General features: G+C 39.9%; 2 protein-coding genes across 2 annotated transcripts; one reads left to right on the top strand and one right to left on the bottom strand.

The window, feature by feature from the left end:
* Window positions 1-865: 865 nt before the first annotated feature.
* LOC144629833 (LETM1 domain-containing protein 1-like) lies at window positions 866-10,968 on the bottom strand. The gene is made up of 7 exons (XM_078488050.1): window positions 10,595-10,968; window positions 9,587-9,669; window positions 7,887-8,073; window positions 6,210-6,311; window positions 3,700-3,852; window positions 2,779-2,875; window positions 866-1,351 (listed from the first exon to the last, which is right to left on the bottom strand). The coding sequence occupies exons 1-7, from the start codon at window positions 10,946-10,948 to the stop codon at window positions 1,263-1,265; spliced, it is 1,065 nt and encodes a 354-aa protein (XP_078344176.1). The 5' UTR covers window positions 10,949-10,968; the 3' UTR covers window positions 866-1,262.
* Window positions 10,969-11,288: 320 nt separating this feature from the next.
* LOC144629989 (uncharacterized) lies at window positions 11,289-14,458 on the top strand. Its single transcript, XM_078488249.1, has 2 exons — window positions 11,289-11,993; window positions 13,736-14,458. Exons 1-2 carry the CDS (start codon window positions 11,393-11,395, stop codon window positions 14,422-14,424), a joined length of 1,290 nt encoding a protein of 429 aa, XP_078344375.1. The 5' UTR covers window positions 11,289-11,392; the 3' UTR covers window positions 14,425-14,458.
* Window positions 14,459-16,131: the final 1,673 nt, after the last annotated feature.

Raw genomic sequence — 16,131 nt, forward strand, 5'->3', positions numbered from 1 at the left:
AAACATTTTATTGGGATGGCCCTAAAGGGGCTACGTCACGGAGAACTCAACTTGAAAAAATTGGCAAAGTTTTTCAAGTTTGTTGCTCATAATCCGTCTTAATCTTCGTCGGCCGAAGCCATCCTTGTTCATTTTGAGATTTTTATTACTAGGTTGGTATTTTTCTACCTTAGAAAACTACTATTTTGAGGTTTTCTTCAGTTTAAATCCAATCTGAAATATGTCTTAAAATACCGTGACATATAGCTCCTGTTAAATTATATTTAATTCGATCAGTTTTCAACAAACACACAAAAACATCCCTAAACAGTATCTTCTCTTTCTCATGGTTCCAACAAATATCAAGCAAATAGTAATAGAAAGTTGCAAAAATGATCACGTCAACCGACATCGTCGTTGTATCATTTGTATAATATCAAAACAAATTCTCACATCTAACACCATAAGAATTGTATTAGGAATAGTAGGGAGAATTTGTACGTTATCATTGAAGCTTAAAGAGTTAGTGCTACTCATGCTGTTCACATAAGTCTTGAAAATTTACAGCTTCTCTCTAGACTCATTTACATTAAATTTTTGGCGCCATTTTCCACTTATGTCCAGGATTGAACGCAAGTATTGTTTAATGACTACTTCATGTTTGACTGTGTTATTTGACATTTCCATATTACTTCATATTTGACAGATTTTGGTGTGTTTTGGTGAGCTTTTATTAATGAGGACACTTTGTGATGCCTGTCATGAGGAACGTGCATCTCATTAGCGTTCAATCCTGGACATATCTGGTAATCGCGCGATTTGGAGTTTGCAACAGCTAGTGCGACAAAAAGCGCAGTGAAAATCGCTACAAAACTGCACCCCGTTTTTCTAAACTTCCAATAAGGCGGACACCTCTCTAAAACGGACAGCTGGAGCCGGTCCAGAAGGTGTCAAAGAGTTGACTGTATATTGTAAGAAAGTCACTCTGCCTACTTCTATTTGAAGTCCAATGTTCTTTGAGGACTTTAGCAAGTTAATATGGAAAAATTGTAAGTGGGAAAGGTTTATATCCGAGAGGGCTTACCGGAATAATCAGTTTTATGTAAGCCTATATTATAACCCGAGTGGCTTACAACCGGCATATTACGGTATTACAGCTATTGCAATAATTATGTACAATTTCAGACTTGGAAATTCTGCCATGCTGTGAAGGCTATAGGTATTTCTAGAAGGCTTGTCCTATACAGCAACAAAAATTATCAATTATATTAATTTTCTCAGTATCATCTTCCTTGAAAAAATAAATCTTTGTCTCCACTATAATTCACGCCTTTGAAGACAGCACAATGAGCCAAGAATGATTCGTCAGCATCTGTGAAAAGAAGGGGGAATAAGTCATCAAGCGACAGCGAACAAAAAATAGATTTTTAATATAGTTATTTGTTAGGACACTACTAAGACAGAGCCAATCATAGAGGCTGTAAATTAAACTGAGAGTAATAAACCATTGAGATCCTAATAAAAAAAAAACCACTAATAGCAGGTGTTGGAAAAAGTGTAACTAGTAGCAGACGCAGGAAAATACGTAGTCGGTAGTGAGCGCGGGAAAAAGGTTAACCGGTGACAAGCGCGGAAAACACGTAAACGATAGAAAGCGCGGGAAAACATGTAACCAGTGTCAAGTGCGGGAAAACATGCCCAGGGGGGGGGGGGGGTACTCCGGCTTGTAAATGACGGGGATGATCGAATGGAGGCAAAACTCAGGACCCAAAAAAATCCCTAAGTCTTCCGACATTACCCAAAAAAATCCCTGGACCAAAAATAACCCCCCAAAAATCCCATGTCAAATTACCCCTAAATTACCAGGAGGGGCAATAATATAACACAAAGAAAATTATAAAAAAATGAACGCTGGTGTTTGTTTGTTCATCATACCATAAATACGCCAATAAAATCCCCTATTTAAATCAAATCACCCAAAAAAATACTTGCCAAATTTTCCAAGCCAAAAAAATCCCGGAATCGAAAATTTCAAACCCAAAAAAACCTTCGATCATCCCTGTCATTTACAAGCCGGAGTACCCCCCTGGGAAAACGTGCAACCAGTGACACGCGCGGGATAACATGTAACCAGTTACAAGCACGCAGAAAACACGTAACCAGTAACAAGCGCGTAAAACATGTAACCCGTGATAAGACGCGGGAAAACGTGTTACCAGTGACAAGCGCGGAAAACACGTAAACATAGAAAGCGCGGGAAAACATGTAACCAGTGACAGGCGCGGGAAACATGTAACAAGTGGCAAGCGCGAAAACATGTAACCAGTAGCAGGCGGGGAAAACATGTAACCGGTGACAAGCGCGGAAAACACGTAAATGACAGAAAGTGCGCAAAAACATGTAACCAACGGCAAGCGCGGGAAAACATGTAACCAGTGACAAGCGCGGGAAAACATGTAACCAGTGACAAGACGCGGGAAAACGTGTTACCAGTGACAAGCGCGGGGAAAACATGTATCCAGTGAAAAGTGCAGGAAAACGTGAAACCAGTGACAAGCGGGAAAACATGTAACCAGTGACAAGTGCAGGAAAACATGTAACCAGTGACAAGCGCGGGAAAACAAGCAACCAGTGAAAAGTGCAGGAAAGCATGTACATGTAACCAGTGGCAAGCGTGGGAAAACATGTAACTAGTGATAAGCGCGGGAAAACATGTAACCAGTGAAAAGTGCAGGAAAACATGTAACCATCGGCAGGCGCAGGAAAACATGTTACCAGTGGCAAGCACTATCTTCTCACCTCTTGCAGCATCTGACAACTCCACCCATTCAGCTAACCACCGTACCAGTGCCTCCGGGTCAACATCAGTAGTGTCCAGGCCTCTTGAATGGCAAACCTGAAGAAAGTGGAGAATGCCGGATAACTAACTGCTGGTTTATATAGTTCTTCCTCTTGCAGATTTGTTGGTATTGTTTTGATATTTATTAACAAGACAAATCACCAACTTTACAATCTACTAGAGTATACTAAGTCTGTGGCAACAAACATAAACCCTTTCGTATTGTGCCGTGTTTCACTACCCAAGCAAATGCAGATGAACAAAAGTTTTTTTAAGGGGTAGGGAAGGAACAAACTACATTCACATTGACTTGCAAGGTATAACAGTATTGACAGCCATTACTTTCTAGCAAAAAGGCATATTATATCAACGATTTTCACAAACCAGCAAGACTCACTGCAAGAAATAATAAAATTTAATGTTACATAAAAGACCTCCAAACATTTCTTTACACTTACTTTCAGAGTTACATGCATATCTATCTTTCTACATCCATCTTTCGACATCGTCTTTCGATGTGCTGTTTGAAATAAGCCAATCAAAACCGATGCATACTAGTGTTGGTTTCATGCGAATGAGCCCACAAGATCAGAAAGTCATACTAGTGGGCTGCGATTGGCATGCGATCCATTTTGCTTGTAATAAAGCATGTCGAAAGAAAGATGTTCATAGAAACTGAGCTGTATGCCCGTAACACTGAAAGTGGGTTAGCCTGCGTGCAGGCTCAAGTTTGGAAATACGAGCGGCAAAGCTGCAACACCTGTCCTTCACGTCTTAATCGCTTCGTTGGGAAAAGCTCTTTGCCAATCGTGTGTGTGACCCAAGGTGAGCCTGCTTGCAGGCTAAAATGAGGTACAAGTAAAACTGCAACAATCTCATACCGCTTTCAGTTGTTCCTCTCGGAGATTCTCCAAGCCCTCTCTTTTCAAAGCAGCATCTTCCTTCTTAATTGACTTCAGTAAGTGTTTCAGGCGAGCTCGCAAAACTGGTTTGGGTAGCCAGGGGCTGACAAGCCAAACATCACTAAGTTTTTTCTGCGAGAATGAAATATACATGATGTAATACTATATTAAAATTTGCACTATAAAATGTCCTTAATTTTATTGTTGTCCTGTGTAGAGTTTCTTGAACGACTTTAGGACAAATTGATGTCAATTAAAAGCTGTTTAAATATGTTATTCCCCACAGTGTGTCTACCTGCACTTCAAGGCAAAGGGTTAAGGTGGCTTAACACAGTTTCTGCATGCCCTTTGGATTCAATACCGACGCAAGTCAGAGCGAACACGCTTGTGGCTTTGAGAAAAACAAAATTTTAATGCTGTGCGTTCGCAGTTGATCAAAAAGTTGCGATCACGCAATTTTTGTTTAAATAATAAAGCACGATTTCTAACCAACCAGTCATTATCTAGAACTTTAAGAAATTTTACAAGGTTGTACACTACAAACAAGAAGCAAGAAAACTGCTAATTACAATAAATCTGAAATTTAACAAAGGAATTTTTAAACATTCAAGGATGCTACATGGAAGCAGCGCAAAGGATGAAGTAAATCTTATGGCTGAATTTTCTGAAAAGTGACAGCTTTGATTTCACTAGCCAAAACCAATTTTCTACTACCCAGAACTTTCAAGCATTTTTCAATTTTTTAATTTATTATTTTACCAAGCCACCTGCGACAAAAACCAACGACAAATTGGACAAAAGTGGTTTTTCTTCACACAAAATAGAACATCGCGCCATCTCGATATGCAATTCATGGAAAGTCCGGCTGTCTTCCACGAAGGCAAAAACTTGCGTATTGATGGGGGGACTTTACTGTCTTCACTGGGTCTTTTCCTCGCTTTTTGCTCCTACCCACCGCAAAATAATCTTCCAGGTATCCATCGGAACCACACCTTACATGTGTACATGAAAGCTTTTTTAAAAGCATTCACGTACGCGGCCTCTCATCCTTGTTGTCCATGCAACCTTCCCCAATCATTAATTAACGTTACAACCTACATTATGCTTGATTCTCCAGGCCAGCTAATAATTAGCAGCAACTGTTTTCTTTCACTTGTCGCTTTCATCACTGGAAAGCCCAAAAATGTTATCGTTTGTTCGCTTTTCGGTTACTTAGTCCATAATTTTTGATACATGTATATATCAACAGTGTACTTGTTAGTTCTTTTCTCTCAGAGTGGATTTCAATTTGCAGTTCCTTTTCACAAAACTGCCTGAAATTCCCACTAGCCATTTGTGCTAGTGAAAGCCCAAAATCTACTAGCCAAAACTACATTATTTTCTTCTAGTCTTTGGCTAGTTGGCTACCGTTAGTTTCAATCCCTGAATGTGGATTGCCATGGTAATGCAAGTGAACATGGTCCTAAGCGACAGGCAAAAAATACAAATGTAGTTAGTTAAGTAGCTTATTGTAACCTGCCAGTTCAGAGCTCGTCGACTGCACACATAAGAGGAAAATAAAGGATAGCATTGCAAAAACAGGCATAATTATTTTGTGGGACTTAGGGCCTGTTTACATGGAGGGAGGGTGCCCCGGCTAACCGAGTTACCCGGCTAGAAGGGATAAAACCTAGCCCGCCTTTACATGCAGAATTCACAGCCCTTCTACCTGAGATGAGACAGCGTCATTGAAGCGTGACACGGCGTGGAAAAACATTGTAGCTCCAAATGATTGAAGAAAAATATGACTTTTTACTGAATAATCAAGACTTTTCGTCTTCAAACCTATTTTAATTTGATGTGCAAGTTCTCAGAAATTTACTGCGTTCATTTTTGGCGAAATTCAATCGAAATTTAACAGTATTTGGCTGTCAAATTGAAATTAAATTTGTTGTGTCGTGAATTAGGATAATCATTCCCACGAAAATTTCGAATTAATTAGCTGTTGCTCAAAGAAATATTTTCCAGCCGACCCATAAAACTAATTTTGATCAAATAGCACTGTTTGGGTCCAGAATATATACATTTTATGCCATTTACTTAAAATTTAGTTCAAAAACAAGCGCGAAAACTTATCCCGGCAAGCCGGGATAGCTCGGTCATAACCGTTTACATGGCAAAAAGCTGTCCCGCCTAGAAGGGTGCCCCGGGCAAGTAGACCGAGTGCCCCGGCAAGGCGGGTTACCCTTCTAGCATGTAAAGGCTTCAGTACGTTTTCTTAAGAAACGTATGAAAAGTTGGCTCCCCCAGGGTAGCTCGGTTAGCCGGGTAACTCGGTTAGCCGGGGCACCCGCCTTCCATGTAAACAGGCCCTTAAAATACTTTTAAAACAAAAAATTCAATAAAAAAACATTAAAAACAAATTTCCGCAGGTTTTTAAATTAGCGATTTTTTTTAAATCGCGACATTAAGCCCCGCGAAAATAAGTTACAATAAGGTATTTCTCTTACCAGGTGATAGCGTGGCAGATGGTCAAAACCAAGCAGTTCACCCTTAAAGAACTCTGACATGCCTAATAGCTCTTCATTGGTTGGATGTTCCTTGTTTACAACCTAGGAGGTAATGTCAATAAGCTTAATAACAATAGGATCTTTGCATGTACCTTTTCTACAAACTAAGTGCATGCTTGAATTATAGCAAAGGAATTGCCACTTCTGTAATTTTTTTTTTCATATTGTCTGTGTAAATCAGATGAGTACAGTTTGACCTTGTAGGTAGTCTTATTTTTATTAGCTAAATATACTGGAAGAAATTTCTACCTAGGGAATATAACCTTTTATCCTGATTTTATGATTAATAAACTGCTGTTAGTTGCTAAACAAAATCTTTTCTGACATTCTCAAACTGAAAAGCACAATTTTTTTCATTTCTCTCCATTCTCGTCCCCAGAGTCCACGATTCTTCTGGTCTGCACCAGGGATAGAGACCTCTAGCCGGTCCAGATTTGTGAGCATGTACAGAGTACTCGTTCTGTATTTTCAGCCAATCAGATTTGTCAGATTTGACAATGAGTCTGTGAATCGCATACTTCCGGTTTTAGATCAAGCCAGAGGTCTGGATCCCTGTGGCACAGACCAGAAGGATTGTGGACTCTGGGGACAAGAATGATTTCTCTCAAAAGTCTAATGTGACAATCCACTTAAGTCAGGCCTTCTGATAATTCGCGAGACAGCAGTTTCCTTTCCACTAGGTTTTTTTTTACAGAGATCATCATTTGCTATTTCAACAACAATACGCTCCAGAAATGCACCAATTGCAAAGCTTTTTACATTGTGGCCAGTCCCCAGGTTTTCGCAACATTAATCTAAGAACGCCTGGTAGTTTTGGCACGATGTTTACTCGTGGCAGAGACGAAATTTCAAGATAAATTTGCAAGTTTACGGCAAGTAAACAGCTCCAATAGCCAAGATAAGTATCAAATATGTTGAACCGACATGTATTTGGTAGAATTTCTGGCGAATTTCGCGGTATTTCACGTGTTTTTGTCAATTTCGCGGGATTTCGCGGATATACGTGAATTTCGCGGCTCCGCAACCACGCGAAATTTCAGAAGGCCTGTTAAGTACATGCTAGTTGTTAATTTCACTTTAATGAGGGCATTAAAGGCCTTCTGACCAGCTCTGCATGACAACAAAACAATCCATTTTGTGTTCTTGAATCTATTTTAAGTAAAAAAATACAGGATAACCAGAGCTGTGCTCAAGCAGAGCCCGGGTGCCACAGGTGACTTACTTTTGTCTTTGGGCGACTTGTGTAACTTTGCTAACCAAGATTTCTTACATAAAAGCCTTTGGGCACCCTGCAATTATTCTAAGAGCACAGCTTTGACAACATTATTGCTTGGTACATGCTGTTTATAGATTTTCCTGTTATTAATTACCAGGAAATTAGGTTAATACACCGTATTCAAAATGAAGGTTTCAGAAGTTTTTTTTTGCTTTTTTGCATGCAGTAGGACACTAGTTTTGAGGTTTACTACCAACCATGTTACAAATTTTAATCTTTCAGTACTTTAAGGGGGTATTGGGGTGGGGTTGGGACCAACTTGGGGATAAAGGGATCATTACTTTTGGAGCTGTATCGTAGCAAACATTGCTGCTCAAAATAAGAAAAAGATCCAAGCCTACCTTTACAGAAGTTGACATCAAGTCTGTTGAATGTCTGTTAGCCTTGTACCTCAGTGCCAATCTGCCAATTTCTCTCACAATAGGAAGATAATGCTTTGATCTTCTCCTTATATCCTGCAGTGCAAACTTTTCTCGCTGGTGAGGTTGCCAGTAATGATGGGATAACAGTTGCTTTGGATAAAGGAAGCTAAAAAGTTAAATGCAAATGTTTTAGCAGGAAGAGAGGGGATGGAGGAAAGATGAAAGTTAAGTTGTAACTATCATAGGAAATTTATGTGAAGTGGAAATAATTGGAAAAAATAAATTATTATTAAAATTAATGAACTGTTTTCTTCTGTTCTTTTTTATTTTCATTCCTATTTCCATTCAAATATAAGCACTTTGTTAGCATGATTTGAGTTTATTTTCTTTATCGGGATCTATTACTTACTAGTTCATTTAAATATGAGGGGTATCAAATGGTCTTTGCAAGGTTTCGCTACCATGCGAGCAGAGCGTTTTTCTTTGCGAGCACCAGCATTGACAAAAGTTAGCCTTGCGAGCATTGAGCACTCTTCAAAAGGCTACCTCCACTAAAAACCGAGCATGAGAGCACTTGTTCAAAAAATGCGACCACAAGCAAACCAGCACCCATTAAAATTTTGCGAGCATTCCGAGCAGAAGCCTAATTTTATGAGCACTACAAAATTTTGATGGACCATTCATTACCACAAGTATGGTAAGTTACTGAAAATACCATTCAATATAAGATGAGTTTTGTTTGTGTAACTGGTGAAAAGACAACCTTACTAGGGGTGTAGAATGGTAAATGCAAGACTTTGCGAGACGGCGAGACTGATATCTTTTCTGCGAGCCCGAGCCCTTTTTAGCCTTGCAAAAGAAATCGAGACTCCGAGAAGGCGTCAAAGAAAAATTCGAGACGACAAGACCCCTGAAATTTGGCTAAAATTTTGCGAGACACGCACTTTTTGAAGGACCATTCACCACCCCTCTAAATACTAGTTCATTTAAATATGAGGGGTATCAAATGGTCTTTGCAAGGTTTCGCTACCATGCGAGCAGAGCGTTTTTCTTTGCGAGCACCAGCATTGACAAAAGTTAGCCTTGCGAGCATTGAGCACTCTTCCAAAAGCTACCTCCACTAAAAACCGAGCATGAGAGCACTTGTTCAAAAAATGCGACCACAAGCAAACCAGCACCCGTTAAAATTTTGCGAGCATTCCGAGCAGAAGCCTAATTTTATGAGCACTACAAAATTTTGATGGACCATTCATTACCCCAAGTATGGTAAGTTACTGAAAATACCATTCAATATAAGATGAGTTTTGTTTGAGTAACTGGTGAAAAGAACTCAAAGTTTTGAACCAGGAATGGTTTTGAAAAAGAGGTAAAATGCAACTCTATTAAGTAATAATTAGATGGCCAATTGCCCAACCCATCAACCCATCATACAGTAAAAAAAGAAAAGTATAAATGGTAATGTCTTGTTACAGAAAATATCTACACATAATTATATCCCCACCATGGAAAGTATTTTGGTTTTGGTTTTATCCCTCTCCACCCTCCCCCCCCAACCCCACACCCCTTTGGAAATTCCCTTTTAGCTTCATCGAAATTCCTCACCCCTGCTTAATCCCCCTCAGAATTTGCAATGACCTTCCATGGGTTGGGTATGGATTTTATCTGGAGACAACACTTACGCTACAAATGGAACTGCATAGCCCAGGAACGGTATGAAGAATCCAACCACAACAGGCAAACTCTTCAGAAGGTCTTTTCTTGTCTATAACAATGTACAGAAGCATAGTCACTTACATAAGTGATAATTTTAATGAACTTATACAGGAAATGACTGAACTATAGGCTATCTAAAGAGAGATAAAACAGGGTATAGCAAAGAGGGGGTTGTGATCCTGTTTCACGCAGGAGTTTCGAACTTGTTCAGAATTTGATGCAACTTCGGCGCAACAAAAATTGCATTGAGCTGCCCTGTGTCGCCTGTGTAAACACTTTGTTTAAAAAGCTTTTAAACAGTTTTTCTTTGTCTGAGGCCTTACAAGGGGGCTTCTGATGTTATGTTGTCACTTGTTTCCAACCCACCTGTCGCCTATAATTTTGGTGAGGGGAACATTGTCATTGTCACAAACATACACTCTTTCAATGCTAGTTTCTGTTGGCTGTCAGTGCTCTGGAACAAGCTAGATTGTCGCTCATTTTTAGCTATTTTGGAGCAATGTCGCATGTCACCAAAACCCCTTGGAAGGCCTCTTGTCTTGGAGCTATTGTATTCCCAATAAACATTGTGCAAAACTTTTTTTTTTTTTTTTTTTTAGCTTTATGTCAGTGGCGAGTTTTACAGGTTTTTAAAGAGGCCTTCCAAAGGGGTAGCCGTGTCACAATGTCACATGTTTCTGAGAACCCATGTCGCCAAGCTAACAGCTGTAAATGTCACTGTCGTTTTTTACCCTATTGTGTTGCTGTCGCATTGTGTCGCTGTCGCAGTTTAGTGCCGTAATGATGTTGCTTCTCGCTGTTAAAATGATCCTGTGTCGCCAGAATTCAGGGTCGCTTGTCGCTTTAACCCCTTGGAAGCCCTCTTTAAAACCGAGGATGCCCCCGCCCCCTTCCCGGGGGGAGAAGGGAGGGGGGGGGGGGGGTGGTTAAAGTTCAAGTTTACAAAACAACCCCGGAAATAATTTATTTTTTACCTGATGTAAATGAATTATTTCCTCCGTCTTTAAACTGTCCCAGTCGTAAGAATTATTTTTCAGCTTTCTCTGTATCTCAAACATTCGCTTCACGTCGTGTCCTAACTGCCTGGTACCAGCCATAAATGCGTTCACAACTTTACGAAATTTTTGAATCCGCGAATTGTCGCCAAATCTCGTCGCATTTGAAGACGACGTCGAAAAGTTCATTTGATGGCCATCCAGTCGATTGTAAATACTTCCAACAACTCTTACATGAGTTAAAGTTCTTGGCTGAAGTCCGTGGAAGTGGCAATTTGTCAAAATACGATAATGCAAACATTGCGTAGCTCGACAAAAAGTTAACGTCGCCATGTTTTTATGCTGAAAATGTCGAGCGTGACTGGTATTTGTTTCCAGGTTGCTCTCTCATAATAATATTTGTTAGGGCGGGGAGGGTGGGGTGAGAATAAACGTACGGTTAGGTAAGTATGTGAAATACTCAAGATATTTACTACATATTCTATTACCGGTAAATTCTAAACGTTACGATGAAAAATAAAACTCTGTAAAACCTGAGTAATCAAAATGGAAAACGCTTGATTAATTTCCAGAACTGATTTCATGTAAAAGACACTCCCCTCCCTACCCCACTTCCGCGTTAAATTATTGACTTCCTTCCTTCCCAATCTTCCCTCTGACAGTGTAAAACAATATGGCGGACGACGCGTTCTAACCTTTTTACCCGTTCACTCGCGCGCTCTGGGAAAGTAAAACATCGAGTTTGTGTGGACGAATTTAACGCAAAGACTAACAGAAATGCTATCTCCTAGACCAGTCCTTGGGAAAAACTGTTGCTTTCAAAATGAATCGAGGACTTGGCAATTATTGTACCGCCTGCTTCATGGAACAAAATCTCGCGACCAAAAATTCCCAGGACAGTGGCTGTCTAAAGCTTCAAATGTGATTTATATCAAGAGTGAAAACGTAGTGCGGTACTCTTACGAGAAAATTGGTGGTTTTGTTCAATCCTTTGACGATTTGTTGGGGATTTCCGAGGTACAAGAAGCGCAGTCCAGCGTCAAAAAGGCGGAGAACGAATTTATGACAACGCGCGGTCAGGTACAATCAGCGAAGTCCGCTCTAAATTCTGTTCAGGAGAGGCTTAAAGAGATACGACGTAAATTGGACCGAATTCCTCGTGACGATGAACGATATCTGGGTTTAGCCACAGAGGAACACAAGATTTTGGTGGAAGAGAAGAGGATTAAGAGTGAATATGAAAACTTGGAGGCTTTGGAAAGAGATCAGTTTGCTGTCCTGTCTGGGGCTGTTAGGGATTCACACGAGAGGGAGAGGGCTAGGGCAGAGAGGACGAAACATTGGTCTGTGATTGGTTCTGTTGGTGGAGCAGCACTTGGTAAGAAAAGCACCCATTAAATTACCTTTCTCTTCGTGGAAAGTTTTAACTTTAGGGCCATTCCATTTTATAACCACACCCCCCTGTTGACGGGGTAAGTCAAAATTTGCCCTCCTAGAAAATAAGATCAAAGTACCGACATGATGCCCCCCTCAGAAAAAAACCTGATTTTTCTTAACCCCATTAGAAAAAGCCAACTTTTCCCCTATCCCTTAGGAAATATTTGAAAGATCAAAGAATGCCGACAGAGCTTCCCTGCCAGAAACCTGGCCTGAGCACAGGTTATGTCAGAAATGACTTTCAAAACCTGTTCAAAAAAATCATCAAAAGGAGGGAGTGGATATAAAATGGAATGGCCCTTACTTGTTTCAGTCTCTTTGCACCATGTGGTGGACACGGCCCCACCCACAGGTGGTACTGTAAGGTTTTTCCTCTGGCCTGTAAGTACAGGCTTTTTATGACAACTTAATGAACCTCTATATAATGGTGTCCTTGGTATAACAAATGGTGTTCTTCGTTCCAGTAATGGTAAAATAAAAGGATAAGAACCTTGATATAAAGAAGCCTTGGCATAGCAAACACATTTTGCCAGTCCTTTGGCCCTTCATTATATCAAGGTTCCACTATTATGGGCGGGGGAGGGGGCAGAGGGACATGAACCCTGAAGAAAAGGTATGAGAGACAAAAGAGGAATGGTATCGAAGCAGAATTTCTGAGATGACAGGCAGAAAAAGACAATATGTTCATTAATTTAATGAGGAGAGAATGGTACAGGTAGTATAAGAGATTGGTACCCAAAGCAAAAACTTCTACCACACCCTCCTTTTCTTGTCCCCTCCTCCCACAAAAATGAACCTCTCTATAATTACCACACTGGGGACAGAACTAGCTTGCCATTATAGACATGGCTGTTGTATGGAGGAGTCCATGGCAGTAATTGTATGGAATGGTTAAGCTGGGTAAAAACACCATAAAAAATATACAGTCAACTCGCTGTTAACAGACACCTCTGTAAAATGGATGCTTGGTGTTGGTCCCATTGCTGCCGTTCATCAGTCATTTTCCTGTAACTAGACTCCCGATAAGATTGACACCTCTCTAAGACGGACAGTTGTAGCTGGTCCCGACGGTGTCAGTCTTAGAGAGAGTTGACTGTATTCAGAAAGTGACCCAATTCTTAGCTATCCCAACATGAGTCACACCCATAACATTTCAAACATACCGTAATACTCATACAGCATTCAAACACCAACATGGAGATCAATGAAATGACAAGGAAGAACAAGACCTGTGTTGAATTTCCTACAGCAAAGTGTAGACCTTTTAAAATTGCAACATGAGAAGGTTTTTTAAGATGGGGGACATGCATATCCCCACTCCCCTCCCCCACGACAACAGCACCATAGGCAGGATTTTGCAGGGTGGGTACAAGCCCTGGAAGCATAACTATCTATGGGGGGTCTGAGGGTATTTTCCCCTAGGAAATATTGAAAATCAAGGGGGGATAAACTTTTGTGGACTGTTTTTTTTTTTTTTTTTTTTGGGGGGGGGGGGGGGGGGGGGGGGGGGGGGGGAGAGGGGGAGAATGCACCCATCGCACTCCCCTGCCTACGGCCCTGAACAGGGCCTCAGATGTCTTATGAGGGGAGTATTTTTTTGAGACTCACAAAGGTGCTTACTGGAAGCAAGACCTTGTAGTAATCATGGTGTTAATGTTAGAATTATTAATTGTTCTTTTCCAGGAATCTTAGGTTCTACTGTAGTGAACTATATTCGCTTGAAACAGATCAAAAACTCCATCAAGGAAACAGGGAACACTTTGATGGAAAAGACTGATGAGCTAACAGATCTGGTCAAAGCGCAAGATAATCAGATTGGAACCCAGGCAAGTGAGCTAAAGGAATCTTTCTCTACTCAAAGTAAATTACTGGAACAAAAGCTTGAAGAATTGGGAAGCGTCTTAAACTTTGTTACTCTGAATTTAGCCTCTGATCCTCTGAAAGAGTTTGGAATTCACATCCAGCCTCCTGTTGATGCTAAGAGCTTTGCTGGTGGACAGTCTGCGGTAAGTCAAAACCAAGGAAATATTTCTGATATTATGACTAGCATTGCATCAAGAATTGACTCCGTCATTGAGGTCATGAAAATCAATCAGTTCAACATCCAGGGAGATTTTCAGGCATTGCAGCAGTACCTGAAAAAACTTGACAGTTCTGTTCTTCAACATGAAGAAAAAACTCAGAAGGAATTAATGAAGCTCGCCAAGTGTATCAACGACAAATCTGTTTTGGGAAGTGGTCATGAGGATGTTTTAATACCCACCAACAAATTTGTGGAAAATGATCAGTGGTGGTCAAAAGCAAGTACATTTACCTCAGTTCTTTGCACTATTTTGACAGCTGCTGTTCTTATGCACGAGTTTTATAAGTAAAAATGGTGAAAATATTGCATAATTGAGCACAAAAATGTATTGCTGTTAGTGTTTGGGGAGCCCCCTCGCTGTTCTTTGTTGGTGACACTTTTATAAATGCATGCCCTCCCCCCCCCCCAAGGAGGTAGAAGGCATAAGTAGAGGTAAACTTGGTAGGAAAAGGTACAGAAAAACACAAACACTTTATCAGGGCAGAAATATCATTTTTTACACCATGCTAGCCCAGAAATGTATTTGCAAAACAATTTTCTTTTTTCTTTAGTTTTAGCCCCAATTTATTTCATAACCTTTTAAGAATTGAAGTTGGTGTGGGAGAGTGGTGGAGTATTTTAATCAAGATAGGTGTGTAAATTTAAATTTATAGTACCATGAATGAAAATAAAATAATTAAAAAATTTTGTTAAGAATGTGTTCAATCGCAAGTGATCTTAAGTTTTAAGAAATTATGTTTAGTTCCTTGTCCCCAGGGTGAGGGATAGGGTCCGAAGAAATTATAGTCTTCAGAAAAACTGTACATGTTGTGCTAAATGATCTACCAGAACCATGACTTGGGCTATTCTTGTCTAAGCGGTTGCGTGACTGAAGTTGTAACACAACGCTTTAAAACACTAAACGGATTAGATGTTGACGTGAAACTGCTGTTTTCGAGAAGATAAACCGGAAGTAAAAAAAGAAAGCCGTTCCTAATCTCAAATTAGTTACCGTTTTCAACCAGGATTGTTTCAATAATTTCTTAGCCGACTGCTTTATATGCTTTGTGGAAAACTATTTTATTCAGAGAGCACGTCAAGAATTGTTGTATAAACTAAATCGAAAGTAAATTCAATGAGTTTACCAATTTCTGCGCGTGCTAATTAGTTTGGCAGACGTCCTCCCAAATTTTTCTGAAAGCTGTCTAAGCTGCGCTAGAAGATTCTTTTGCCGCTGAGTTTGACATCTGTAAAAGCTTTGTTTGTTTTTGTTACTTTTGTTATGACTAGAATTGGAAACAATAGAGGTTAGTTTATTTGACATTCACAAATGTCTCAGGGTTTTCTTTTTCGTTTCTACGCCACATTTTCTCATTTTCATCTTAAAACACCCTCGATTTCGCATAGAAGGTCATGCGAGCACATCTTTCTAGTGCAACTAAATTCATTTTCAAAATACGTTTTGTTAGAAAGTATACTAATAAAATTTGCACAACAATGATATATTGTCTCGAAAAACGACTGACGCTTAACAGTAAATATTAACTTGGAAAACAATTCTTTAAGGTAAATTGGCGCAAAAATTAGTAAGAGGAACGTTTCAGTATTAAATCAAGAGCTTTATAAAGTAATTTAGTTAAAAACGCTCAACTGCTTTAAGATCCTTTTGGTTTACGTGTAAAATATTTTTCCTCTGGCGTGCTGTTCAGGCCAATAAAAATTAATATGTTTACACTTGAATCAGAAAAAATGATGTTCGATCATTTGTATTCTTTTGTGATTTTTTCGTGTGTCTCGTGTGTACCGACCTTTAAGGTCAGCAAACACAAAAGGGACAAGTCCCTGTGACTAGTCATCTCATGGGGGCACTCAAAAAAGTTTTATACGGGGAGGCTCCGCCCCGAGGTGCAACCTTTCTTATTTGGTTTTTTTTTTTTTTGCCCCCCCTACCTTTTATTGAAAAAAAGGTACCCCTTTCATATACCTACACGACTTGACATTTTTATGTAGCGCTTAA

The sequence above is a fragment of the Oculina patagonica genome, chromosome 11 (assembly GCF_052425735.1).
Source record: "Oculina patagonica isolate OP01 chromosome 11, crgOcupat, whole genome shotgun sequence".
NCBI classification, from domain to species: domain Eukaryota; kingdom Metazoa; phylum Cnidaria; class Anthozoa; order Scleractinia; family Oculinidae; genus Oculina; species Oculina patagonica.